General features: G+C 65.3%; 1 protein-coding gene across 4 annotated transcripts; it reads left to right on the top strand.

Annotated features, from left to right (window-relative positions):
• On the top strand, positions 1-25,755 carry CEP170B (centrosomal protein 170B). Of its 4 annotated transcripts, XM_074364878.1 has the most exons (19): positions 1-176; positions 2,899-3,030; positions 9,681-9,770; positions 11,720-11,800; positions 12,562-12,618; positions 13,455-13,593; positions 14,434-14,535; positions 14,654-15,136; positions 15,312-16,033; positions 16,115-16,285; positions 16,789-16,879; positions 17,039-18,742; positions 20,190-20,427; positions 22,303-22,462; positions 22,704-22,847; positions 22,963-23,051; positions 23,436-23,529; positions 23,688-23,739; positions 23,925-25,755. In XM_074364878.1, the coding sequence occupies exons 2-19, from the start codon at positions 2,926-2,928 to the stop codon at positions 24,161-24,163; spliced, it is 4,761 nt and encodes a 1,586-aa protein (XP_074220979.1). In that variant the 5' UTR covers positions 1-176; positions 2,899-2,925; the 3' UTR covers positions 24,164-25,755. The 4 variants fall into 4 exon arrangements, with proteins under 4 accessions (XP_074220979.1, XP_074220981.1, XP_074220980.1 ...); XM_074364880.1 differs by lacking the exon at positions 1-176 and having other exon boundaries at positions 20,295-20,427; XM_074364879.1 differs by lacking the exons at positions 1-176; positions 9,681-9,770.
• Positions 25,756-27,606: the final 1,851 nt, after the last annotated feature.

Genomic DNA, 27,606 nt, shown 5'->3' with positions numbered 1-27,606 from the left:
ACGTCAGGGACCCACCGCGCGAGGCCCGGGCAGCCGCTCTGCCCGTGGGCTCGCCGGGCTCCCGCGAGCGTGCGGGCCGCGCCGGGCATGTCCTAGGCGGGGGCCCCGCCCAGCGCTCGGCCGGCCGGGCGGGAGGGCTGGGGCCGAGCCGGGGCTGAGCTGGAACCGAGCTGCAGGTAAGACGCGCCGCTCTGCGCCCGAGGCGGCCGGGCCTCCCTCCGCCCGCACCTGCGCGCCTACGGGCAGTGGGCAGGGGGCCGGGAAGCGGAGCCCGGCGGGCCGGACAAAGGCGCGGGGGTGGCGGCTGCCGGCGCACCTGGGCAGGCCGGTCCCCGCCGCGGCGGAGGCGGCCCAGGTCTGCGCCAGGCCGGGAGGGGCCGCGCGGCTCGCGTCTATGCGGCCCGGAGAGGGGGCGCAGGCCGGGGCGCTGGGGTCCCCGCCCAGGCACCGGCTTGGCCATGGCCGCCCCCGGCGAGCGCTGATTCAGGAGAAGGCGCCGCTCCCTCCCCCTCCGGGCCCGGCACTCCCGCCCGGCCGCCTCCCGGCCTGGTCTCTCCTCCCGCGATCCCTCCCTCCTTCTTCCTCCTCCTCCTCCCTCTCTCCTCGTTTCCCTTCGCCGCCGCCTCTCCGCTGTCCCTGCCTCCTCTCCCGGCCTGTCCCCGGCCTCCGTTCCGTCTGCCTCTTCCAGCCGCCTGTCCGCCCGCAGCCCCGCCGTCGCTCCCTGCCCCTCCCAGCCCCTGCCTCCATCCCTTCCCTTTCCCCAAGCTGGCGGCTCCCAGCTCCTGCCCCGGGCGACTCCACCTCCCCTCACCTCCAGGCGGGTGGCCCTTCTGGCTGGGGCGGCCGAGAGGACAAGTTTCGGGTATTTATTGTTCTCCGTCCTGGCAACCAGGGCCAGCCCAGCCCCGGCCCGGCCGCAGGCTGCTTGGGAGCGTCCACGACTCTAGGCCTGGGCCTTTTCCGGATGGGCTGGCGGTGGCAGGGGCCGCCTGGCTCTGGCACAGCCGCATAACCAGGCTCTGGGGGTTTGGCCTCTCTCAGCCGCAAGCAGAGGCTGTGGCCTCCTCTGGGTGGGGTCTCCAACTGCTCTTCAAGACCTGGGGACAGGTGATGGCAGAGGGTGGGACGTGGGGTCTGGGCTGGAGGTTGTAAGGGGGCTGGGGAGCACGATGGTGGGGTGGGGGCTCTCCTCCAGCTGCCCTGATGCGGCCTCCGAGGGAAGGCCCCGCCCCCTCAGCCTCCCGTGCCTGCCCTTCTGGCTGGAGGCAGGGCGGGGGTCCCAGGATGAGGGGGTTCTGTCCCGCTGGGGCTGTCTTCTGGGTGGATTTTTCCCATCTTCCCACCTGCTTGCTTGTGTCTGCCATGGGTTACATGGGCCTTCCCAGATGGGTGGGGCCTGGAGTTGGCCTCGCCCACTGGTCACCCAGAAGGGATTTGAGACCTGGGCTAAGAGGCCTCTAGGTGCGGGCACTGCAGGGACAGGGCCTGGGGCTGCCCCACATCCTCTCTGGCCAGGGTGCCCACACCTGTGTCTCTGCCTGGTTATCATCTCGCCACTTGTCTCCAGCCTGGCTTCCTGTCTGTTTGGATGCTGAGCCAGATCATCACCTCAGGACCTCCAGGGCCGGCCTCCGGGGTGTGTGACACACCCAGCCCTGCCCTCAGACCCTGAGCCGACTTCAGCGCATTGCTCCTTGTGAAATCCCTCATCCTTTTGGAACAAGTGCCCTGCGTTTTCCTCCTTCACTCAGCCCCTCAGTGGTGCAGCCTGGCCTGGGCCCTCCAGAGCCTCCCGTCTCTCTCCTGGGTGGCTCAGTGTCTTGGCAATGGCTGTTCCCTCTGCTTGGAGTGTGGCCCCGGCTGTTCACGTGCCCACCTCCACCCGCACCCCCTCCCAGGAAATCTTCCCTGGCCACCCTCCTTAATCAGACCCCTCCTGGCAGAGCTCAGGACATGGTTTACCATGTGTGTGCGCATGCACACATGCAAAGCAGCCAGGGCACTTGTAGGTGATAGGTGTATGGGGATGCTGTGTGCATATGTGTGTGGCACAGGTGTGCCCACACACTTGGTGCCTGCACACCTGTGCTGACGTAGTGACACAGCTCTGAGTGACAGGGCACCTGTGAGACCACATGCACACTGGCTCCATGGGGCCTCAGGCTGCCCCAGGGCCTGCTCTCGGCGTGACATCGGCCCTTGTTGTCACTCCAGTTGCCCCCACTGCACCACGGTGCTCCTCTGCCCATCCTGACCATATCAGCCTCTCAGAAACCAAAGTGCCACCTCCCTCGTGGGCCCTGGAGGGGCTGCCTGATTCCCTGACCACCCGGCATTGTCCTGGCCTGGGGGCGTCTGTGGGGCGGTCGTGGTGGCCACCAAAGGATGTTTGGTCTCCTCTCAGCAGTAGGCTTGTCGATGGTTCCTGGCTCTGGTCTCCGACTGCTCCCTCCCTGTCCTCCTGCTGAGGCCCACCTGGGGTGTCCAGCTGAGGGAAGGGGTCCTCTGGTTTGGAATCTGTCTTGGGTCATGGACCTGGCCTTGGGGGACCCTGATGGGTCAAGCTAAGTCCCACGTGGGAGGTGTTCCTGGTCAGGTCACGGGGACATGGGTGGGTCCACGCATCTAACCCTGGCACCCGGAAGAGAGAAGAGGTTACGTGTGGGCCTGGAGCATAAGGGGGACCAGGCGACCTTGGCCTAGGATGGGGTCCATGGTTGACAGGTATACTCAGGGAAGGGCTGGCCTGGAGCCCAGCATCTCTAGAAGCAGCCACTGCAGTGGGGCCCTGAAGGTGCTTGGACCCCAAAGGGACAGAACCCGTGCTGGGCCTTCAGTGTGTCCAGGCTCCCAGGCCCAGGCAGGGGAGTCCTGCTCTGATGACTCCTTCCCCTGCAGGGCCAGACAGACCTCGCCAGCGCCAAGATGAGTGTCACCTCCTGGTTCCTGGTGAGCAGCAGTGGCACCCGCCACCGGCTCCCACGGGAGCTCATCTTTGTGGGGCGCGAGGACTGTGAACTCATGCTGCAGGTGAGTGTGGGGGCAGGGCGGGGGCAGGGTTGGGACTGGGTGGGAAGGTGCCCACCCCACTTGCTGCGGGACCCATGGCAGGCTTGGGGGCCTTGGGTGGGTGTGCACTCGGGAGTGAGGGTCTGGCCTCTGCATATGGGACATTTTCTGATGGGAGGATGCTATCAGATTGTCAAGGTGTTGGGAGCCCTCCTTTGGAAAGTGCCAGAAATTGGATCTGTCCATATTCTGGTTGTCTGGGAGCCCCAACCAGGCTGTGAGTTGGGGACCATAAGTGGCCAGGAGATGGCTAGTTCCCAGGGGTCAGGGACAGGGGCCTTTCTTGGGCTCCAGAGGCTGGCAGGACACGAAGGGCCGGGACACCAGGCACCTGGCAGTCAGGAGTTTCCCTCTGGCCCTGAGTTTGAGTTGAGACAACCTTACCCTCCAAGAGGCTCACACACCTGGCTCCTAGGCACAAGGAGGGAAGGGAGAGGGCGGGGGACTTGACCCTGTAGGGTCCACCTGGGTTTCCCCACCCTCAAGGGTGTGGTCGAGTGGGGTCCCTGCAACCCTGGCCCCTCCCCAGCGTGGCATACAGGCCCCTGTCTCCAAGCGCCCCAAGCTCTCCCCCCACTGTGGGGCTGTCTGGAGGTGTCCTAGGTGGGCCACACTGCCTGGTCTGGCCACGGGGCCCACTCGGGTGCAGGGTGAGGTCGCGCTTGGACCCCTGTTCCATGTGCAGCCCTGGCTGCTGCCACCCACTCCCTGGGGTGTGTGGGGCTTGGGCTGCAGCCGGAGTCCCAACCACGAGCACGTCCACTTGGGCAGCAAATGCAAGTCCTGTCCATTTCCAGAACCCTGTTCTCCCCACATGTCCTCTGATTTGCCTGACTCCAGACCTGTCAAGGCCCCCCTTGCTGTGTGTGGCTGTTTGGTCTTTACTGAAGTGCCTTCGGTCTAGAGCAGCGGCTCCTGTGTTCTCTTTGCTTCTTGCCTTTGGAAGTTGGAGAGGCCGAGTCGGCGGCTCTGTACAGGGCTGGGCGAATGTTCTCTGTAAAAGTCTGGCTAGATATCTGAGGCCTTGCGGGCCACATGCCTCTGTCACAGCCACTTAGCGCTGCTGTTGTCGCAAAGAACTGTGCATAAACCAACGGGCATGGCTGCGCTGGTACAACTCTGTTTCTTTGTTGAAATGTCAGTTTCGTGTCATTTTCTCCTGTGGTGAAAGTCTTCTGATGTTTTTAGACCACGTAAAGTGTGAAGACTGGTCTCAGGCCTCATGAAACCAGCAGAGGTTGTAGGCTGTGGCCCTGGCCCCCATGGGGTGGCTGATGGGAGAGTGCGATGTGGCCGGCGGCTCCCCGATGCTGTCGTATGACATGACCCCTGTTCTCTGTCCATTGGAAAGAGCCCTGAAGGGGTCACCACATTAGGCCCTGACCCCTGGCAGGGAGCTGTGTGTTCCCTGCTGTGCCTGTGTGGCCTGTTGGTGGCCCAGCCTTTCTACCCATGGGCCAGGAGGGCCTCTTGGAGGAGGTGGCATCTGGTGGGAGTCTGTGGGGGAGCCAGAGTAAGCCCACAGTGGCCTGTGGCTGCTGGGGGCCCAGAGTGGTTGCTCTCCCCGCCCCTGGCTCTGCCCTCCCGTCCCAGGCCCTCACTCCCAGGTGGTGGGGGGAGGCTGCTGGGGCAGGGAGTGGTCAGGGTGCTCAAGGTGAGTCTGTGGTCTGATTCCTAGTTTCTGGGCCAGTCTGAGCAGGGCAGGGCGATGGGGGCCTCTCAGGCCTCTGGACTGGGTGCACCTGCGTTTCTGCCCCTTCCTGGGCAGCATGGCTGTGTCTCCATCAGAGAGGTCATGTGGGTGTAGAGTGAGTGTGGGAAGGCTGCCTCCCGCCCAGCGCCTCCCGCCCCAGCCCACCTGCCCCCTGCTTAGGGTGCCCCAGCCTCTCGTGTCCTGGGGGCTGTGCTCTCCTGCTGGCCCCCCTCACCCCTGCTCTTCTGTGGAGCCCCTGCTAGGGAGTTCCTCACCTGCACACCACCACCCAGCCCCTAGTCCACCCTCTGCCACCAGGCTGCGAGTGCCTGCCCCCCGCCCAGCCTGAGTTCCTGCCCTTCACCCAGACACCATCCCCTATGGCAGTTCCAGGCCTCCCCATCTCTCCCCTCCCACGTGGCCGCCCCTGCGGCTTTCCCTCGGGCTGGGCTCTGAGTGCACCAGGCCTGTCATCTGCCTGCCCTCTCCTTGGAGGGTCTGTCCACACCCAGAGCCTCGGTTTCCACCTCTGCTCATATGATTCACAGGGTGTCTCTCGCCACCCTGTCCCCAGCCTCCTGCGTTCATCAGCTGCCTGGGGGCATCTCAGAGGCAGCCAGACCCCCGCCAGAGTCCCGGGTGGTGAATGTCCCCGCCAGGTGTGCGGGGGCCAACCCTGACCGTCCCTCTCCCTCATTCATGCCGTGGGCACCCCCGAGGGCCACTTGCACCCAGCCCGGCTGCTGGGACAGCCACCCCCACCTGCTAGGCCTCTGCTCTCCCCAGCTGCCCTGGCTCTGCGGGGCCCAGCACACCATCCCAGCCCCTGCAGTCAGGCACCTGTGCCCGCCCTGACCTCGCCAGCCAGCTTGTCCTCCCCGCCCCATGCTGTGCTCCCGCAGGGCTTGGGCCTGCCCTCTGCACGTCCTTGCGTTCATTCCCATGGGTGTCACTCAGCAGTCACTGTGCTCCGTGTTAGAGACCCTGCCTCCTGGGGTCTCCATTCCAGGGAGGGGCTGGGCTGGCCACAAACATGTAAGCAGGACCAGATGATCCCCCAGGAGACAAACCTGAAGGTGGCACTAGGGGTGGGACCGGGGCCGTGGGCCCGACTGGGCACGGTGATGTGGTGAGAGCCAGGGCAAAGGGGCAGCGTTGGGGGTGCTAGCAGAGGCACCAGGCCGAAGGTGGGCTGCCTCTGTTCAGGGAGAGGAGGAGGCAGGGCTCTGGTGCATGGCATGCGTGGCTGTGTGCACCAGCAGACTTGTGCACATGCGTGCACACAGACACACAGGTGCGCATGTGCACGTGTGCGCATGTGTGGGAGTTGCACACATGCACCTGTGTGTGCACGGTGTGTATGTTTGTGGTGAGGTGTCCTCTGCTTCTGCCCAGTTTGCCCTGGGCAGGCATGTGACAGCTGGGACTCATTTGACCGCACCCTCACCCGGAAACCACTGCCCTGAGAGGCCCAGCTTGGCCACCCCTGTGCACACTCGGGCTGAGCCCACCTGCTGCGTGTGCTGTGGCCCTGCCGGGTGGCGCTGGGTGTGAGCTGCAGGAGGGATGCTCAGAGCCCTAGGCATTGGGGTCCCAGGCAGGCTCTCACCCGTGGAGGGCATCAGACACGTTTTGGAAGCACATGCCTATTTCGTTTAAAAGTGAGTGCAAACAACTGGATCCTTTTCCAAAACATCCCTGTGTTTGGAGCTTCTTAGGACCATTTTACACATCTGTTTCACCCACTCGTCTTCCTGTGTGGCCGGACCGCTTTCCATGGGGCCTGGTCTATGTCCTTTTAAGTCTTGAGACCCGGGCCGAGGGGCTGCCTCCACATCCCTTGAGTGGGCTTCCAGGCTCAGATCACCTAGGCTCAGCGGGGTTGAGGTCTGCTTCTGGGCTGGGAGGGAGTTGCCTGGAGGTGGGGCTTCTCCCCGCCTGTTTCCAGCAAGCCCTGGTGCTGTCTGCAGTCTAGGGAGGGCTGTGCTGGGAGTGGGCAGGGCAGCCCAGGCTCTGGGTACAAATGGGGGCGGGGTGCCGTACCAAGTCCAGGGAGTCAGGAGGTGGGTGGGGTGGGCAGGGTGGGGCATCTTGCTGGGAGAGGGAAGATGGGCACAGGGCTGGGGGGTGGTTCTGGGCAGAGAACCAAGGTCCAGGAGAGGGCACAGCACCTCCAAAGCCTGTGAAGCGGTCTGGCCAGAGGGCCGGCTGGTGCAGTCAGTGGAGGGGGGTTTGGAGAGGGCCTGTGGCTCATGTGACACGACCAGGGAGCCCCAGCAGATTTCAGCAGAGGAGGGAGGGGCAGGGCCAGGTGGGGGCTGGGAGGACAGGAGAGGGGAGCCGTGGTTAAGGAGGTGGGCTGGGGAAGGAGGCGGGCGGATTTATGGGGGGTTTGGGGGTGTGGAGGAGGAAGGCCAGTGAGACTTACTGCCTGGGGCTGAGGAGTGTGGCTGGAGCAGCTGGGGGCTTGGCCGGAGGTCTTCCCAGAAGGAGGCGTGGGGCCAGGTGGGCAGGGAGGGAGGGGCTGGTTTGACCAAGCTGGGCTTGAGCTGCTGGAAGGCAGCCAGGGCTGTTTGCAGGAGCCGGGGGTCGGAGGCTTAGAGAGGGAGTGGAGTTGTTCCTGCTGGAAGGGCCAATGCAGAAGCCCCTTTGGGGGGCTGCTCCTCAGCGAAGGAGGCGTCCACATCTGAGGGATGGGGCGCCCTTGTGCTCGCACCCTGTCCGCCTTGGGCTGGGCAGAGCCTGGGGCCGGCCTGCGTCCCGCTGCATCCTGGTGTGCGGCGCCCCGTGCGGCCTTCTCAACGCCGTTTCAGGTCCGCATTCCAGGAGGTTCGATTCCTGGCGGGGGTTTGGGGGATCCCTTTGGCCCAGCGGCATCCAGGTGTCAGGCAGGGCTGAGCTACGCAACTGGCTGTGCACAGAGAGGGCGCGGAAAGCGGTGAGCTCCTGTCCTCCCAGCTGCCTGGCTGGACTCTCAGGAATGCCTGATCCACGGGGCCGGGGCAGGGCCGCCAAGGAGCCAGTTACCTGGCCTGAGGTGGGGCGAGCCAGAGCACGCGGGCCCCCTGGAGAGTGGCTGATTCTTGTCTGTGCCCTGGGGCTGAGTTCTGGGGAAGCTCCTCCAGCGCCTGCAGCTAGGAGCCCAAGGCCCAGAGAAGGGGGTGCAGTTTCCCCCAGTGTGCCCGCCCAACCCTGCCTGGGCCAGGGCCAGTGGGAGAGGCTGCAGCTGAAGGTCACTGGCTGGCTTCTGGAGGAGGTGAGTGCTGGGCAGGCCTGCATCGAGAACAGGAGGGGAGTCCAGTAGAGGAGGTGGTACCTGGTGTCTGGGGCTCAGGTTGCAGTCAGGGTGGCCAGGAGCTGTCCAGCTGTGGGTGCCAACTCTGGATGAGGAATTCAGGACGGGGGCAGTCAGTCTCAGGGTCTGACTTACCTCGCCAGAGACCCATCACTTTGGAGGCAGGTGGGTTGGTGCCAGGAGCCCCACCAGGACCAGTTCTGGGAACTTCACAGGCAGGGAAGAGGCCCTACACATCCCTGGGCCCATGCGGGTGGCACCAGGGCAGGTGGCTCCAGGTGGGCCTCTGTGTCAGGGAAGCCCTGGCTGGTCCTGCAGACTCTGCACTGCCCTGGAAGCTGCCCCTGCAGCCCTGGTCCCTTCCAGAGGACCAAAGGTCCATGGCAGGATGAGCTGTGGGCCCTGCCACCCCCCCCCCAGCACCCCCACTGTAGCAGCAGCAGTGCGTCCAGCCAGCCACCTCAGGCCAAGGGCTGCAGCCTCCCAGGAGCCCTGCCCACAGCAGTCTCCTTTCCAGGTCCTGCCTGGTGCCTTGGCCAAGTAAAGTGACCTTGGGTAGGGGCAGGGCTGGGCCAGAGCCCATGTCCACCCCCACCCCTACCCTGTTGTGCACTCTGGTCTCATGGAGGGAGGGGGCCCACCCCTGGGAGACTCCAGTCCTTGGGGGCAGGTACTGGGGCCTCCCCTAGAAACTGGTCATTTCTGGATGGTGCTGGAGGGGGTGGGCAGGTGGAGAGAATCAGAGAGATGGCGGTGGTGACGTGCTCTGTGCTGGGACACAGGCATCTTGGCGGGGTGAGGCGGCCGTGCTGACGATACCTCAGCAAGCGGAACGTGGCCCTCCAGCTTGACCGTGTGCAAGAGTGACCATCCTTGGGGTGGGGTCCCCGGTAGGCTGGTGGCCAGAGCGGAGCTGGAAGAGGTCAGGGTGGAAGTACCCACATGTGAGCACATGTGTGTGACAGCTGGGTGGCAGGGCGTGCTCAGGGCGTGCTCAGGACGTATGAGCCCTGTGCATGCGCGTGTTAGGCAGTGGGGCCTGAGGCACATCACGCATGCGTATGTGTGTATGTGTCCATCACTCCAAGAGGCTGTGTGTGCTGTGCGGCTGGCTGGGCGGGGAGGCCTCCCCCAGAGCATCCCAGCCCTTTGAGCCTCCCTCTGGGCTCTGCCAACTCTGCAAGGCCACCCGTGCCTGCCCTTGGGAGTGAACAGTGTGTCCCAGATGACCAGAGGGTAGCCAGCCCCTTCCACAGCTGACCCAGGAGCTGTGGCTGGGATGGGAGGGGGTACTGGCCTATTGGTGCAGTGGAGGGCTAGTCACAAAGGGAGGGGCCCTGGTGGCAGCCTGGGACAGAAGGAACTGGCCCTGGGATCTTGGCGAATCCCTGCAGCCTGTGTGGCTGGGTCGGGTCGGGTCGGCTGGCAGGATCAGCCGTGCTTCCTGGGGCACATGCACATGCACTCGAGATGTGGAGCCGTGGGTGGGACCTCGTGGGTGTTAGGCCTGGTGTTGGTCTTGTGGTCTTATTGGGTGGGATGGGAGAGAGTGTGGGCGGGGCCTCCTGGGGGTGCCTCTGCTTCCTGGGCCACTAGCCAGCATGGCACCTCTGTGTCTCCCAGTCGCGCAGTGTGGACAAGCAGCACGCCGTCATCAACTACGACCAGGACAGGGACGAGCACTGGGTGAAGGACCTGGGGAGCCTGAACGGGGTGAGCGCTCTAGCCGCGTGCTGGCCCAGGCCCCTGCCTACTCAGCTCTGCAGGGGCCCCACCCCTCCTCCTGCTCCTTTCCGTGACCCCGTGCTCTGTGCTGGCTCCCCTCCTCAACGGCCCCTCCCTCTATGCTGCCTCACCCTATGGCCCCACCCCTTTGATGGCCCTACCCCTCCATGACCCCGCCCTCTGTGCTGGCCCCGCACCAGCTCCATCCCCACTCCGGCTCTGCCCACCTGTGGCTCCGCCCCTTCTATGATCTTCCCCTCTGCTTTGCCCTTACCTAGCTCCCTCCAGGACCTCCTGCTCCCGTGGCCTCCTTGGGAGGGCTCCTGCTGAGCAGGGCCTCTGGATGGTGGGGCTGCTTTCTGGGTGGTCAGGGGAGGCACTGGGACCACCTGCAGGCTGGAACTGGGGCTCCTGAGATGGGTGGGGCTGTGCTGGGTACTCTGTCCTAGGGGCGCATGTGAGCTCTTTTGTGAGTTGGGGGCGGCAGGCACAGGGAGGTGACCAGAAGGTGGTCCTGGCTGCAGGAGCAGAGAGGGATCAGATGAGAGGAACCTCATGTTTGAGGTGGAGACTGGCCAGGAAGGACGGGGAGCATCCTCTCCAGCGACCAGGGTCTGTCTCGGTGTCTTGTTCTTTCTGTGTTTGGTCCCCTGCCCCAGGACGTTGTTTCAGGAAGAAGACAAACCGCCAGGCTCCAGCCCCTTTAACTGGGCTGAGGAGGGCCCTTCCGTGTCCCTCCCCGCCGATGCAGTCTGGCCACCCCCACCATTCCTGAGCAGGGGTCCCACAGCAGTGTCAGGCCAGCCCTGCTTCTGCAGTGAGAGCGCTCCACCAACTACTGGACCCCATCTGACGGGTCCCCATCAGGGTGCCCCCAGCTGAGGGTCTCAGGCTCTGCTGGGCTCTGCCCCCTGAGCCCCCTTCTCCCTCAGCACGCCCCTGTCAGAGGAAGCAACCCTGCCCAAATGGGGCTGCAAGGGAGCGGGCCTCCCCTCTGCCACACGGGGTGCACCTCGACCCTGTGGGGCCAGTTCCTCAGAGACCTGTGATGTGCCCAGGGCAGGGCCCACTCCTGCCGGCCCACGTGACCCCAAGTTCAGCCACACAGCTGTCCCCATGTCAGGACTGCTGTCCTCTGCTCCTTGCTCAGAGCCCAGACTCCTACTTTACATCCAGCGTGTCCAAACCGAGCTTGCAGTCCCCGGCTCTCCCAGCCCCGCTCTGCTCCACACCCATCTCTGCGTGCGCAGGCCCCTGGCTGCGGCGCCTCCCCGGGAAGCCGCCCTCCTCCTCGGCAGCCAGAGACCCTCCTGTGACAAGGCCCCTTCCTCTGTCCTGTGACGAGTCCTCATGCTTCTTGTTCCTTCTGCCAGACTCTGGGCACAGCTGCCTTGCTGAGCCACACTCGTCTCCCCTGTCACCCTGGCTGCCCAGAGGCTCTCAGCGTGCTGGGGCCTTGCACTCATCTGACCACAGTGTGGTGTCTTCAGCTGGCTGACAGGAACGCCCTGATGGGGGAAATGGGGCTTCCAGGGGCTGGCGCTTCGATGCCCCTTTGAGCAGGCAGCCTGCGTGGGGGTCGACGTCAGAGCCTCGCACAGCCTGAGCAGCCGTGCCCCGGGGCCACCCTGCGTGCTGCTCCCGTGGGCATGGCGGGGCCAGCACCAGTCTCTGTGAGGATGAGAGAAAGAGTCCGTTTCACCAGGGCATCCGTGGTTCTGTGCTTGAGGGGCTCTGTCGGGCCCCTGGGTGCCAGGGGGTCTTTCAGCGGCCGTCTGTCCTGTGGTCGCCTTGGGGCATGGGGCAGGGTGCACGCATGCTGGAGGGATGGTGCTGGGCCCAGCGCAGCACAGGAGGGCCCGCTGGCCCGCTGTGGGGGCTCCAGAGTGGTTGTCCCGCCCGCGCCAGCTCAGCCGCACCACCTGCTTCCCCCACAGACGTTTGTGAACGACGTGCGCATCCCAGACCAGAAGTACGTCACATTGAAGCTCAATGACGTCATCCGGTTCGGATATGATATCCTTTCCTGGTGGCGTGCGACCCGTCCTCGGAAGCGGGTGGGGCCTTGTGGGCACAGCTGGGGCCCGAGGGCACGAGAGGTGGTGAGGGTGAACCTGGGCTCCGCTCCTGCCGCCTGCCCCCCCCCGCCAAGGCCCCAGCTTCGGCACCTTCTGCCTGCCCGCTGGTCCGAGGAGCTAAAGAGCCCTCCTGGGACCGGGAGTATCAGCGCTTCTGGGGCTGCCCAGGTGTGGTGTTCTGCACTCAGAACGCAGCTGCGAGGGGCCTGAGCCTCTGCCCTGGGCCGCCGCAGACCCGCACGCATGGCTGCAGAGCATCTTCTCCTCTGTCCGCCTGGACCCGCGCTCGCCTTGGCACGGCCAGACCCAGCCACTGGCTGAGGCCCTCCCCACCCCTGGAAACCTGTGGGCCAGGGCTGTGGGGTGCTCTGGGATGGGAGGCAGAGCTGGGCTCCCTGGCTGTGAGTGGGGTGGACAGTGCACCCCAGCCCTGGGGCACTTGTGTGCTGTGACCTGGATCAGCCTGTGTCCTGCCCCTGAGTGGGGGCCGCACGGCCTACAGACTGTCCCTACAGTCTGGACATGTGCCGGTGCACACGTGGCTGTGTGTGGCCAGCACGGTATCTGCCCCCCGACCCCTGGCCATGTTCCCTCTTCATCAGCCACGCCTGGGAGTGGTCCTTTCATCTCCGGCTGAGGCCGCTGTCCGAGGGCCCCGCCTGGCTCCCCCACCTCCTGTTCTCCTTGACACACTGTCACATTCCAACATGTATGTGCTGGAGCGCGTGCAGCACCGTGTCCCCGAGGAGGCACTCAGGGTCAGTGCTGGTGCTCAGCTGGGGGCCCCTGGCATCTTGTCCCCACAGCCCTCTGCTTCCTGCTGCCTGTTTGCCCCTGGCCTGGCTGTGGTGCCGTGAGTCAGCCCGCTCTGGCCTGCCTCACCGGATGGCCCGGTCGGGCAGGTGGGGAAGATAGTCACCCCCCCACCCCCCAGGCTGATGCAGCCACGGACTGGGCGCGGCTGGAGCCCCAGAGGAGGCTGCTGTGCCCAGCAGGAAGGGGGGCCGAGAGGGCCTAGCTGGCATCAGGCCACCATGGGTTGGGGTGGCCAGCAGCAGGCAGGAGGGCCTGTTTGGAGGCCGGCAGTGGGTAGCCTTTGGGGCCAGCCTCGTGGGAGGTCCTGGGTGAGGGGTGCCCTAGAGTGCCCTTCCTTCAGCTGGGTGGCTTGAGGGTCCCAGTGGGGGGGGGTCACAGCTGGTGGGGTGTCTCCTCTCCCCTTGCTCTATTGTGCGGGAGTCATGGAGCACTTGGGGGACCCTGCCAGAGCATTTCCCAGGAGCCCTGTAGGGGATAGCCATAGCCCCTTTTCCCAAAGTAACTGTGGGCAACATGGAGCATGGTGGGGCTGCCCAGAGTCACACGCCAGTGAGGGGCAGGGCCAGTGTGAGCCCTGCTCTGCTGACTGCGACCTCAGCCAGGGGCCCCAGCATGCACATGGACACACGTGCACGCACACGGACACACGTGCATGCACGGACAGACGTGCACATACAATGCTGGGTCCACTCCAGATGGAGCGGGGAGGAGAGGCAGGCACCCCGGGTGGGGGTGTTCTCCCCAGGCAGCCCCCCTCACCCTGGCCCACTGCCCACAGCACGAGAAGTACACCAGCCAGCTGCAGGTGAGCGTCAAGAGCCCGGCGCCCAAGAGGGGCGAGGCCTTGCCAGGGCACACGCCGCACTGTGAGTCCTCAGCCCCCAGGCCTGAGCGGGGGGACCGGAGACCCGGAGCAGGTAGGATGGCACTGCCGTGGCCCCGAGCACACACAGGCCCCCCGCCCCACGTGGCCCCCACACCCCACGTCCAGCAATCCTTTCGCCCTCACCCCCCAACACACACCTCCCCCCCCCCGCACAACCCAGCCCCACCCCACCCCACTCCATGGCAGCCGCAGCACAGACCTGCTTGTGTGTGAGTTCAGGGACCTGCACGCCCCTGTGCCCCCCACCCCTGTGGGTACCCCCACCCGTGTACCCGCACTCCTGTAGAAATATCTACCTTACATGTCCTACACCTGTCTTATCTCTGTAGACACACTCACCTGTGTGTGCCCACAGCCCTGCATGCCTGTAGGAATAGTCACCCACACACACCGCCTGTGTGCTCCAGTCAGACTGCAGTGGCACTCAGCCCCCAGGTCACCCATTTGTGGCCTGAACCGTTTGCAGAGCCTTGGAGAGAGGCCAGCCCTGGGCTGGGCTCACTGCTGTCCTTCTGTCCTTCCATTGGGCAGGCCTTGTGGGCAGAGGCCTGGGCAGGATGGAAGGGGTGGCTTGCCCCAGGACCGGGGCGCCGAGGATGGTGCTGCCCCAGGGACGAGTTTCCCCTGCAACAGCCACCCCATGGGGAGGCCCAGGCGGGGATGGAAGAGGCAATTCTGCAGCTGTCTCCTGCCGTGGATGCAGGAACAGGACCAGAGCAGTTGGCAACTGGCCAGGGGTGGCTGGGTGGCTGCAGGTTCCAGCCAGGAGGTGACACCTGGGCCACCTCCAGACCCCAGCATCTTCCTCAGCTCTGGTCCCCCTGCTGTCTGTGTTGGGGCCAGTGACCCAGGGTCAAAATTCCTTCTGCAGAGGCAGCAGCCTACCGCACCCCCCTGTACGGGCAGCCCTCCTGGTGGGGTGAGGATGAGGGTACCCTGCCCGAGTACCCGCGCCAGGAGGAGCCCTGCATGGGTAAGCCCTGGAGGGCAGCCTGGTCTGGAGGGAGACGGAGCCGGTGGTCCTGGCGGAGGTGGGTGGGGTGCGGGTCCCACACGTGGCCCCACCTGACCATGTGTTCCCCACTCCCCAGAGCGGCCTAAGGAGCTGGCACAGAAGGATGGGGATCTCACAGGGACAGTGGCCGGCTTCCGGGCCCCCGCGGAACCTCAGGGCTACTCGTTCCGGCGGGAGCCCAGCTACTTCGAGATCCCCACCAAGGAGACCCCACCACCACGGCCCCTGGAGGTGCCGGTGCACGAGGCACCCCCCAGGGACGTGGAAGCGGGCGGGGGAGGGGCGGCCCCCGTGGTGCAGAGCCATGCGTGCTTCACCATCGAGTTTGACGACGGCAGCCCCGGTAAGGTGAAGATCAGGGACCACGTCACCAAGTTCTCCCTGCGCCAGCGGCGGCCCCCCGGCAAGGAGGCCGCGCCCTCCGAGGTGGTCTCCGCAGAGACCAAGGTGGCTGACTGGCTGGTGCAGAATGACCCCAGCCTGCTGCACCGGGCTGGCCTCGGCGACGACCGGCACAGCACCAAGAGTGACCTGCCCGTGCACACCCGCACCCTGAAGGGTGAGTGCGCCCGGCCCACCTAGCCGCCTGGGGGCCCGTGGCACGATGCTGGGGGGCGTCCAGCGAGCTGGGCCTCATGTGTTGTTCCCGGTGGGGCGCCGTGTACCCTACCACCTGACCCTGTGGTTGTGTGTCCACCTTCAGCCTTACAAGTTGCGTTCCCTGCCCCCTCCAGGCCACAAGCATGAGGATGGTACCCAGAGCGACTCGGAGGACCCCGCGGCCGGGGCGGCTGGGGCCCCCGGGGAAGCCAGCGGGGAGCAGGTGCGGCTGCAGAGGCAGATCAAGCGGGACCCCCAGGAGCTGCTGCACAACCAGCAGGCCTTCGTCATCGAGTTCTTCGACGAGGACACGCCCCGCAAGAAGCGCTCCCAGTCCTTCACGCACACACCGCCCGGGGACCCCAGGCCTGACCGGCGCCGCGGCCCGGGGCCGGCTGACAGGGACCGCCCGGCGGCCCCCGCCCCGGCCCCCACCCTGGCCCGGGGGGCGGGCAGCGGCTCAGGGCCACAGAGGGCCGGCTCCCTCAAGCGGGAGAAGGCAGAGGAGCGGCTGGGCAGCCCCGCCCCCGCCCCCCGGGCCTCCGCCCGTCCCTTCGGCAGCGTGGGGCGCCGCTCCCGCCTGGCCCAGGACTTCATGGCTCAGTGCCTGCAGGACAGCTCCCCTGCCCAGCGGCCGGGCCCTGAGAAGGCGACCCCCGCACTGCCCGCCCCCCTGACGCCCCGCGGGGCCAGCCCCGTGGCCCCCTCGACCCTGCCACCACCCTCTACCGACCCCCAAGTGACGAAGGCGCGCAAACAGGAGGAGGACGACAGCCTCAGCGACGCGGGGACCTACACCATCGAGACGGAGGCGCAGGACCAGGAGGTGGAGGAGGCCCGCAAGATGATTGACCAGGTGCCCATTTAGGGGGGAGGCCTGGGCGCCTGGCTTTGGGCGTGCTGCTCTGACCCGCTGCCCCGCCATTCCTCCTGGCAGGTCTTTGGGGTGCTCGAGGCCCCTGAGCTCTCCAGGGCGTCCTCGGCCACCTTCCGCCCAGTCATCAGAGGAGACAGAGATGAGCCTGGTGACGGGGTGGCCCAGCGGATGGCCCTGCTGCAGGAGTTTGCCTCCCGCCCAGTGGGCGTGCCCCCACAGGTGGAGCTTCAGGTGTGTGGGACAGAGCCCTGACGCCATCCTTGGAAGGGGCTGGGCGGGGAGGGGCCGGCATCTGGGCCGGGGCCCAGGTCACAGGGTGCCATATGCCCTCAAAGGCTCCGATCCTGGCTGAGCTGTGGGCTCCAGGCTGCAGACACACAGGGCAGGACCTTTCAGAGGAGCATGCCCACCTGGCAGGCAGGCTGGGGCCCTGTGCAGAGCTGTCAAGGACAGGCCTAGAGGCCCCGAGTCAATTGGGTTCCTGGGTGCGTGTGCCCATGGGCAGGGCTGGGCTGAGTCTGAGGGGCGGGACACAGCCACAGCCACTGACCTCCGAGCCACTGAACCAGCTGAGACGTGGGGAGTTGCGCAGGGTTCTGCAGGCTGCTTCTGCTGGGGGAGCAGGTGGCAGGCACAGGGATGGCCACCTTGCCACCTGCTCCCGCTCCCAGCACCTCCCCGTGGGGCTCCTGCCTCTCCTTGCTGCAGACACACCCCTGCCCTCCTCTCTGTAGGGCCTCCCGGTGCCAGGCTCCCCTGGGGGTCAGAAGTGGGTGTCTCGCTGGGCCAGCCTGGCTGACAGCTACTCGGACCCAGGCCTGTCAGGTAAGTGGCTCCAGCGCTGTAGTGGGGAGAGGGCAGCCTCTGGCCACCGACTGGACAGCTAGGAGCTCATGTCCCCATACCTGGAGCAGGGCCAGCTCCCTGAGCAGGTGGAGGGCCTGGGGGCAGCGGCCGCTCTAACCCGCTCCCTTGTCTCCGCAGAGGATGGCCCTGGGCGCAGAACTGGGGAGCTGGAGGGGGCCCTGCCTGTGCGCCAGCGGCGACTACTCCCGCAGCTGCCCAGCGACAGAGCGGACAGCCCCGCAGGCCCCGAGGCTGCCAGGAAGAGTGGGCCTGGGCCGCCGGAGCTAGGCAGCGAGCAGGCTGGCCTCCTCTTGGGGCAGGAGGACCTAGAGCCCGACAGCCTCAGTGATGCCAGTGGGTCGGATGGCGGGCGAGGCCCTGAGCCAAGTAGGGGCCCACAGGAGGGGCAGGCGTGGACGAGGGGCCGGCGCTCACCAAGAGGCCCTGGGGAGCCAGCCCCCACCACTTTCTTCATCGGGGACCAGAACGGGGAGGCAGCCTTGCCCAAGAAGCCACCTGTAGCCCCCAGGGAGGCAGAGGGCCCAGGGCGGGTGGCCCAGCCCAGCCCCCCAGCGAGGGACGGCATGTATGTCAGCACCAGCGGGAGGATGGTCATCCAGCTGCGGACAGAACGGTCCCCAGAGCCCGAGAGCTCCTGCCCGGCGCCCCCCAAGGAGGCCCTGGCCTTTGTCCGGCAAGACAGCTTCACCAAGGAGCCCACCAGTGGCTCTGCAGCGCCCGGTCAACTCCCGCACATCCCCAGCCACCCACTCCTGCAGGACCTGGCTGCAGCCCGGGCCTCGTGCGTGGACCTTCACTCCCAGGACACTCATCTGATTCTGAAGGAGACAGAGACAGCGCTGGCTGCCTTGGAGGCCCGACTGCTCTCCAAGTCCGTGGAGGGGCCAGAGGGCGAGATGGGCAGTGCCCCCCGGCCTCCTGAAGACTCTCTGTCTGGGGACTCTGACGTGGACACGTCCAGCACCGTCAGTCTGCTCAGTGGCAAGAACGGGCCCAGCCCAACCGGCCCCCAGCCCACAGGGCTGCGGAAGGAGAAGGCACCGTCCCCGCCAGCAGTGCAGGACCCGGGGACTGTCGCCTTGAGCAGCGCCCGTGAACGGCTCTCAGAGAAGCAGCGTCACCCACTGGGCCTGCCAGATGTGGGCCGTGGAGAGCCGACAAGGCGCCCGGTCATGCGGCGCAGCCACGGGCCCCAGGGTTCCAGGGACTGGCCTGAAGAGGAACAAGGCTCCAGCCTTGCCCACCTGCCCAGTGCAGACATGGTCACCTCTGACCACGAGACCCCCACGGCCACTGGGGCAGGGCGGCCAGGGCCTCGCCGGAAACCCATGGCCCCCCCGCCACCCCCTGCCGCTGCCCGGGAAGAGCAGCCCCGCAGCTCAGCCAGCGTCCAGAAGGGGCAGCAAGCACTGACCCGCTCCAACAGCCTGTCCACCCCGCGGCCCACGCGGGCCTCCCGGCTGAGACGGGCCCGGCTGGGGGATGCCTCGGACACAGAGGCCGCAGACAGTGAGCGGGGGCCCCCGGTCAACCCCGAGCCAGTGGGGCGACCACCTCTCGAGCAGGCCAAGAGGCTGTCCCGCCTGGACATCCTGGCCATGCCCCGGAAGCGGGCCGGCTCCTTCACCGGCCCCGGCGACTCAGAGGCCACCCCAACCCGTGCTGGCTTCTCCGGCCGCAGCGTCGAGTTGTACTGCACCGGCCGCAAGCCCACCGTGGCCGAGGCTCGGGCCACTGCCAGGAAGGCCACCAACACTGCCGCGGTCTCCCACCAGCCCTTCAGCAGGGCCCGCCCAGGCAGCGCCCGCTACTCCTCATCCAGTGAGTGCCGGGGGGGGGGGCAGGCAGCTTTCTGGGCGTCAGCCTAGCTCTGGGCTGTGGGGCCCCTGTCCCCTGGAGGAGCCCCCTTTCCCATCGGCGGGTGCGTCTCCACACACACGTGCACTCAGGTGTGCACAGCAGCGGGCCTCCCGCAGCCCCCGGGCCATCCTGGTGTGAGGGCAGAACCCCGACCCTCTCCGGGATGAGGGTGCTGCCTCTGACTCCCAGGTGGGCCTGGGGGCTGTAGACGGAGGGCTGGGTCTGCCCACTCTTACCTGGAGTTCCGGGTCCAGGTGGGACCCCAGTGGCTCGTGAGGCACATGTGGAGGCCCAAGCTGTCCCCTGTGGGGCTGGGGGCTTAGGGGCCTGGGGAGGGTGCGCTGCCCTAGGCGGTGGTGGGTGTGTGAGTCTGGGAGGGCCCCCTGTGGCCGGGGGAGGCCTGTGGCAGTCCCACCAGCACACCACAAGCAGAGGCTCCTGCAGCCCACGGTCCCTGTGTGCAGCGAGGAGGGACGGGCTGCTGTGGCCCCGGGGCTGGCTCCCGCCGGGGATGGATGTCCACGTCCATGCAGCCATGCTCGCCGTGCTGGGGGCTGAGCCTCCGAGAGAACTGGTTTGGAGGTGTCGGCACTTCTCCCAGCTCCGTGCTGCTGCTGTTGCTCTCGCCCGATACCAGACCCTGCCTGCGCTCTGGCTGGGCCTCCTCCCAGACTCACAGCCACAGAGTTAGGGCCCCTCCCTGGCTGCTGGGTCTGCTGGGGGGCCGAGGTGGAGTCTGCTCCGTGGCTGGGGGCTGAGGAGTGCTGAGGGACAGGGTTCACTGGAGGAAGGGACGGAGTAGGGACAGGATGGTTTTGGGCTGAGGACCACACCTGCTTGGTGGGAGCCCCCCACCCGTGCTCCTTGTCACCCTGAGCATGTTCGCAGCTGCGGTGGGGGTGGGGGCTCTGAGCAGGGGTGGGCTAGGGGTCAGGTCTGAGAAGACCAGGTGGGCACAGGGAGGGGCTGCAGGGGCTGAGCCCTGTGTGGTCCAGCCCAGGGCCACGGCCAATGCACGTGGGGAGGTTTACTGCCGTCTAGGGTGTCTGGGCACCACAGCCCTGCCACCAAGGGTGCCGGTTCTCAGCTGACAGGCACAGACCCACCCCCAGGACATGGCCCCTGCCCGCTGGCTGGCCAGCTGCCCCCTGGGCTGCTCCGCAAGGGCCCGCGGACGCGCCAGGCTGCCCATCCCTGCTTGCACCTCCGGGCTGGCGGCGGCCTTGCCGGCCCTGGACCCCAGCAGCGGCTCGTGCTTCAGCTGAAGGGCTTCTGTGTGTAGGGTACCAGCTGCAACGCAGCTTGTCCTGCGGCGCCAGGCCCTTACCCGGAGGGGCCCGGGCTGCCTCGTGGTGCTGAGTGCTGCTCTGTTCTGTTCTTGCTTTTGGAACCAATTCACTCACCCGAGACACGCGTCGCCGGCAGCAGGGTTCAGATTGCACGTCCACATCTGAGGAGGAGTACGGCTCCCACCATGGCTCCCCCAAACACACACGCTCCCATGCCTCAACAGCCACGCAGACCCCACGGGCTAGCGGCTCCGGCCGGGCCCGCCCCTGGGCCCCTGGCCACCGGGACACGGACGAGGAGGAGGAGGACCCCTGCGGTTTCCTTGTGCAGACATCTGACATCGCTGAGATCGCCAGGTGAGCAGTGCCGGCACACAGCATGAGCTGTTGCCCCCTGGGTGCCTCTCCTTGGGACCATCCTGGGCTTTACTTCCTGAGTGGGCATGGGAAGTGCTTGTCAGATGGAAGGGTACATGAGTGAGTGGATGATGGATAGATGGATGGTGGATGTTTGGAAGGATGGAGGAATGATGGACGAGTAGACGGATGGATGATGGATGGATGGTTGGATGGGTGGCTGAGTGGCTGGATGTGTGGATGCAGATCTGTCCAGGAGGAGGGGGGAACCTCTGGTTCAAGGAAGACCTTCATTAAAATTTTTTATTAAAAACGAGTTTCTTCATGTAGCCGTTCAGTGGAAGGCTCGCCCCTAAGCCAGGTGCTGAGAAGAAGGGTGCAGAGGGGGCAGGGGATGAAGCACGGTCCTTCACTGAGCGGAGGTCAGGGCCCCGGGGGCTGGGCCCTGCAGGGCTGTGGGAGCGGGAGGGGAATGGCTGGAGCTGGAGTCGGTGAGGCACCTGGAGGGGAGGCAGGTGGACCAGAGGCTGCTGGCGAGACAAGAGCCCACGTGGGGGGAGGAGGCACGGGCATCATCAGCACAAAGATGCTGACGGGGCTGTGGGTGGCGTGAGGCTGTGCGGAGAGGCCCGGGAGAGTACGAAGCGAAGCAGGCCAGAGACCGAGATGCCTGCGGGGCAGAGGGTGGGGGGTCACCTGCAGGTGGTGCTGGGGAGGGGTGGTGGGGCTCCCGGGGTGGGGATCTGGAAGGAGGCATGGCATCTGGGCCAGGTGAGCGGGGCACAGGTGGGAGGGCCCCATGGGCTTCCCAAGGTCTCTGCTTTCAGGGTGGGTGCCGGTTCAGAGGCCTGGGTGGGCAGGGGACTGGCCCTGAGGCAGGGGCACAGGTCACCAGGCCCCTGGGGAGCAGCCTTTGTATTTTTTTGACCGGTGGGGGGCCCTTCTCTGGAGGCGCCTCGGGCAGGCTGCTGGGGAGGCAGAGGTGCCCAGGGGAGTTGTCTCCAGCAGTGTTTATTGTCTGTTGGGCGGGGCAGAGCTTGGTGGCTGTGCTGGAGTTGCCACTCAGTGGGTGGGCCCTGAGGGCCAGCTGTGGAGGGACCCTGAGTAGAGCTAGGACAGCTGGTTGAGGGTGGGGCATCCCTTGGGTGACTGCAGGCATGAAGTGCTGAGAGGGCCGGGGGCCAGAGCCCATTCCCCCTGGGAGAGACGGACCCCTCTCCCCAAGCCTGGCCAGGGGCTCACGTGGTGCAGAACGTGCTGGCTGTGGGCCTGAGGTGCTCAGAGGGCAGGCGACGGAGGCTGTGGGCTGCAGCCCAGGGAGCCTCTCAGGGAAGCATGTGTGGCCTGTGGCCCTTGTGGTGGAGAGGGTCTACCCTGGCACTGGAGGCTGGGCCTCCCTGCCCTGTGGGGAGGTCCCTGGCCTCTCTGGGGCTGCATGACTCTGCCCCTTGTCAGGGACCCTGCCCCACCCTTCAATTCCCCGCCCATGGAGCAGGGTTTGTGTGGCCCTGGCTGTTCTGTGACAGCCCTGATGTCAGTCCTGGTGGCCAGAGGAGGTACGGCCGGGAGCCAGAGGGTGACTGTCCACCCTTCCTCCCAAGGCCCTGCCCCAGCCCCCCAAGTGGGGCCCTGTCCTTCCTGGAATTGCCAGTGGCTGGAGGGATATAGTTTGGGTCAGGCTGGAGGCTGCACCCCCCGGCCTTGCCCCTCACCCAGTGGCTGCCCCCCGGAGGGACTCCCACCTAGGGTGGGATTTCTGCTTGTGCAGGGTAACTCACGTCCCATCTGGCTCCTGTCCCCAACCTCCCCTACACTGGATCCCCACCCAGCCTAGAGCAACCGCACAGGATCTGCCTTGTCTCCCGCTGGCTGCAGGCTGAGTCAGACACTGGTGAAGGACGTGGCCATCCTGGCCCGGGAGATCCATGACGTGGCGGGGGATGGGGACTCGCTGGGCTCCCCGGGGTCTGCCCGCAGCCTCTCCATCAACAATGTGCCCAGCACCCCTGCCTCCACCATCTCCGCCCGTGAGGAGGTGAGCCCCCCTGCCCCACTTGGGGGTGTTGGTGAGGGGTCATGGCCGTGAGCCCTCACTGAGTTCCCGCCATGCACCTGCGCTCAGCTCCCCAACAGCCACCCTGTGTCAGGGACCTGCGTCCATTGTTGGAGGGCGCCCGGGGACCCTGAGCTGATGGGGCTTGGGTCAACCCTGTCCACCTTCTGTGCCAGACACCCCATCCCTGGGCTGACGCTGCCCCTGCTCCCCATTTCCGCAGCTGGTTCAGCGCATCCCCGAGGCCAGCCTCAACTTCCAGAAGGTGCCGCCTGGCTCCCTGAGCTCTCGAGACCTGGACCAGAACATGAATGACCGCTGTGAGGACCCCCTGGCCAACAGGATGCGGCCTCGGAACCGTGAGGAGGCAGGCAACCCCCCACCCCCGCCCTTGGGAGCTGGCCAGTGGCTGGCTCTCTGTGCGGAGGGAGCAGGGCTTTCTAGGGGTTCTGGGCGCCACGCTGATGCATGGGTCTCTGCAGGTGATCTTTGATAACCTGATGCTGAACCCCGTGTCCCAGCTGTCCCACGCCATCCGTGAGAACACGGAGCACCTTGCTGAGAAGATGAAGTGAGTGGGCCCTGCTGGCCAGTGGGAGCCCCTCGGGGAGGAGCTGGGAGCCACACAGCGAGATGCCCTGACGTGGGTAGAAACCCGAGCATGTGAACTGGGACTGTGCCCCACATCCACACACACCCATACTTGGTTTGGCAATCGGACCCTGAGTCTGGGGAGGCTAGAGCCCCAGGGTGCCCCCCTCCCTCCCTCCCTCCCTGCTCCCCTCTTCCTCTCAGCCCTCCCTGTGTAGGGCACAGAGACAGGGACCCTGGTACCAGGCCTGTTTCCCCTTGGGCCCAGGAGGTGGTGGCTAGGGGGGTGGTCTGGGCAGGGCCGTGCCTGGGTTCCTGGGTCATCATCCTCTGCCCGCTCCCTCCCCCAACCCCTGGGGGATAGGATCCTCTTCCAGAACACTGGGCGTGCGTGGGAGGACCTGGAAGCCAGGATCAATGCTGAGAATGAGGTGCCCATCCTGAAGACGTCCAACAAGGTGAGGGCTGGCGGGGGCCATGCCCGCCCCCGGGGCCCCGCCTCCCAGGCCCTCCTGGGGAGCTGACCGGGCCTGGCCCGACTCCTGCCCCCAGAGCCCTGGGGGAGAGGTGAGCGCCTTGTTCCTGCTCCACCTGCCTTCTTCCTTTCCTCTTCCAGGAAATCAGCTCCATCCTCAAAGAACTGAGACGAGTGCAGAAGCAGCTGGAAGGTGGGTGTGGACCAGGCCTTGTGGCTGGTGGGTGGCGGCGCTGGTGCTTCTGGTCCCAGATAGGCGGTGGGAGGGACCTCGGTGAACCCTGACTCACACCTGTAGTGAACTGGCCAGGAGGCCCCCAGGTGGGCAGGGGAGGCAGGGCAGGAGCCCCGCCAGCCTGACCCTCTCCCCTCCCCCAGTCATCAACGCCATCGTGGACCCCAGCGGGAACCTGGACCTGCTGACTGGAAACAGGGGCCCTGCGGGCACAGCCCAGCTCGGGAAGGGCCGGCCAGCTGCCCAGAGCCCATCCTCACCCGCCTCGGCCCTGCCTCTGAGGAGCTTCTCGCAGCAGCGGGCAAACTGCGGGTCCCCCAGCCTCCCAGACCCCTCCTTCCTCCCTGACTTCCTCCCCGACGCGGAAAGGTTCCTGATCTAGGGGGCGGGGGCTGGGGCAGCCTCCCTGTGCCCAGGTCTGGTGCCTCCCGTCTACACCGTCCACTGCTGCAGCCCCTCCGGGCTGCAGACAGTTCACCACAAAGACCCCTACACGTGCCATAACCCTGTGGGTGCCGGGGCGCCAGCCAGGTTGTCCAGCCCACACCCCTGCTGGCCTCCGGGCCCAGCTCCTGCTGTGGCCGATGCCAAGGGCCAGCATTGTGGGTGAGTCTCCCGTCCCCTCTCCATCGCTATCATTTTTGTCTTTAGCTTTTGAGGGAAGAGTGGTTTGTGCCATTGCAGCAGCCTCCCGGGCCCCAAAGGGCCTTGCCCTGCCTCGTAGGCTGGGGGACACATGCTCACTGGCCTGTCCCTTTGTGCTGGCCAGGACCAGGCGGAGGGAGAAGGGTTGGGCAGTGGGGGTCAGTCAGTGCCAAACACAGAGCTGGGGGCCCAGTGACACTCCAGGACTCAAGGAGGGCAGAGTGCAGGCTGGCCGGGGCGCTCTCAGCCACCCCAGAGTCCAGTGGCCTGGGTCAGGGAAGTGGCCCGGGAGACATCTGGGGCAGGAACCCCACCGCTTTGAGCCTTTGGTGCCAATACAACTGCCAAACTCCCTGAGCACGTGAACGGGCGGCTGTGCACACACGCACACGCCAAGCTAACGCGCAGGCACATCCAGTGCAGGACTCGCAGCCTCTGCACCTGGCTCCCGGGGGCTCTGGCCAGGTGGAGGGGAGCGACAGACCAAAGTGGCCTGGAACCAGGCTTCCAGAAGCTCCTGGCAAGCAGCCCCCCCGACCTCCCCCCATCCTCTGGATGCTGTGGGCATTAGTTGGGTGTCTCACAGGCCCCTGTGCTCCTGGTCCCCTGGAGGGGTGGGCAGGGACAGGCCCCCAGGAACAGTTTATTTTCTCAGGATTTTTTCAGCTGGGAATGTGCCAGGCAAGCAGAGTGCACCACCCCACGGGGGATGTTTCTGGAGCCTCTAAGCCAAAGAGCCCATTGGCTGTGGTGTGTGTGTGTGTGTGGCTGCCCCCACCACCACCCTGGGGTGGGAGGACCCCGCCTGGCATCTGCGTGAGTGTCGATTGCTGGCGGGGGTCGCCGAGGCTGGGCCGGCGGCTGCGGTGGGTGATGGGGGTGTCCGTGTTCACACGCAGCTGGTGTGGTGTTGAGTGCAGGGGTCCTGTGCCCCCCATGTTCACGTGTGTGAGTGGCAGTGGGGTCCCCGCCCGGCCCCACCCACAAGCCTCAGTGTCCACACGGAGGAGGTGCTGGGCCTGGCGCCCCCCCGCCCCGCACGCCCCGCACTGCTGCCCGCAGCCCGTCCCTTGGAGACAAGCAGTGGCCGTCCGTCCACCTCCATCCACACCCCGCAGGGATGGCTGTACAATTTTTTTAATTCACCAGTCTGTGCCCCCCCCCCCCCGCCTTCGCTTTGGTATTGGTAACTTATTTGTCTGGCTTCTGGGAGGCACCTTTGCGTTTGTCCTCAGGCGGTCTTACGGATGTCTTTCAGAAAATGGTTATTTTATATGATTTGTCATGGAATTTGTTCTAATAAATCATTCTTCTGTCATGTGGCAGCATGCCGGCGTCTGTCGCCTTGGCCTCATTTCTCCACTGGGGGTGTTTGGGATGGGGAGGCCCCCCCCCCCCCCGCCACCCCAGAATGCTTAGTCCCAGGTGTCTCCCATCCTGGGCTGGAAAGTCCGCTTTGATCCCCACCAAGAGCAGGGTGCTGCAATGCACATACATTGCCACCAGGTGGCGACCTAGATAAGAAAGCAAAGCAGGGAGATTTTCTGGCCATCTACTCCCCAAAAAAGGGAAGTTATTTTAGTCAAGCCATTCAGGGATGCAGCATCCAAGCACACTCTTATAAGTAGGCCATGCTGTGTAGACACAGCACAGGAGGGGTACAGGCACTCTTACCTCCCTGTTCATGGCTTTAGAGGGGTCTCTGACCTCACCCTGGTCTCTGACCATCACTCTGGGGTGATGCTCCCCCACTCCTGCTCCAGGGAGGATCCAGGGGCAAGATGGACAAGGCGGGCCGGAGCCAGCGTCCAGCATACTGGCAGCCCATGAGGCCGGCCACCACCAGAGCCTGCTCACCAGGTCCCTCGACCAGCCGCACAGGAGTCAGGTGTATCGCAGCAGTTCCCCCTCAGAGCTCTGCTCCCCACAGCTCTGTTCCCGCACATCCTGTGAGCGCTACACCAAGTCATTAATTTCACAGGTGATTAAGTTTACGTGCTTGTTTATTTTAGTGGCGGCACCGGGGCTTGAACCCAGGACCTTGTGCGTGCTAAGCACACGCTCTACCCCTGAGCTCTCCTCTCCCCCTTCTGGCTGTTCTCGACTGTCTCTTGGCTATTCGTTTTCCGGTGGTTTTCCGGCTGTGCCCAGGAGTGTGCCTGTACTTACCTGTGTGGGGGTCTGTAACGCGTGAAGTGGTGTCGTAGGCCTGTCTGTCGTCGGTGTGGGGAAGCCTCACCCAGTTCTCTGCAGGTGCTGGTCTGCCCGTTTCCCGCCGTCCCTTGGTGGGTGGCGTTCACACACGCGCCAGGCCTGTCTCATGCTCTGTCTGCGTGTTCCATCCAGACAGTTCCTCTTGGTGCTTCTGTCTCCTTCTCTACTGACCTCAGCTGCGGCTGACTGGTCCTCTTCACTCCCGTCCAGTTGTCCACTGGCTCATCAGTTGTGCTCTTTACTTGGGTTATTTTTGTTTTTACTTCTAGAATTTCTATTTGACTTTAAAAAATTCATTTCTCTAAGCGAAAATGACCGGCTTGTGACTTACTGTTCTGAACAGAAGAGTCGCGGTTATTCCAAAGCTTGTGTCTGGTCGCTCCACTGCCTGGAGCCCCTGCTTTCCCTCTGGGTTCTGTTTCTCGGTGTGCCTGGAGACTCTTGATTTCAAATGACAGGCGCTGAGTGACAAACAGCGAGTCTCTGGACAATGTCCTTTTTCATCACAGAGATCACCCGTCCTCCACCTTAGGGGCCGAGCAGGTGCGGAGCTGATCTGACATGAAGGGAGGCCGTGCGGCCTCTTGTTTGCCTGCGGTCCCGGGGCTCCGCCCTCCTGGGGTCCCGGCAGAGTCGGGTGAGCCCACCTGCACTCCCCTCCTTTGCAGGTGGCCCTGGGGGAGGGCCCAGCTCAGCGGGAGAGCACATGCTTAGCGTGCGCGAGGTCCTTGGTTCAATTTCCAGTCCCTCTATTAAATAAACAGGTAGATAAGTAAACCTAATTACTCCCTCAAAAAATAAAATAAAATAAATAAAAACAAGACAGAAGCCTTGGGGAAAATACGTTAAAAAAAAAAAAAAAAAAAAAAAGGAAGAGTCCCTGAACTTCATTCTGTTTCCCCAGATCCGTAATACTACTGGGCTGTGTTCAGCTTTTCAGCCGCCCTACGCTCAGCCTCCCAACCC

The sequence above is a fragment of the Camelus bactrianus genome, chromosome 6, assembly GCF_048773025.1.
Source record: "Camelus bactrianus isolate YW-2024 breed Bactrian camel chromosome 6, ASM4877302v1, whole genome shotgun sequence".
Classification (NCBI taxonomy): domain Eukaryota; kingdom Metazoa; phylum Chordata; class Mammalia; order Artiodactyla; family Camelidae; genus Camelus; species Camelus bactrianus.
The sequence above is the reverse complement of the archived record's forward strand: the minus strand, read 5'-3'. Positions and strand labels throughout refer to the sequence as shown.

What these genes read in the sequence shown, in the direction of transcription:
- CEP170B (XM_074364878.1), top strand. Translation starts at nt 2,926, where the DNA reads ATGAGTGTCACCTCCTGGTTCCTGGTGAGCAGCAGTGGCACCCGCCAC. An exon ending in ACTGTGAACTCATGCTGCAG is followed by an intron (nt 3,031 to 9,680) that starts GTGAGTGTGGGG and finishes TGTGTCTCCCAG; the next exon opens with TCGCGCAGTGTGGACAAGCA. An exon ending in CACCTTGCTGAGAAGATGAA is followed by an intron (nt 23,052 to 23,435) that starts GTGAGTGGGCCC and finishes CCTGGGGGATAG; the next exon opens with GATCCTCTTCCAGAACACTG.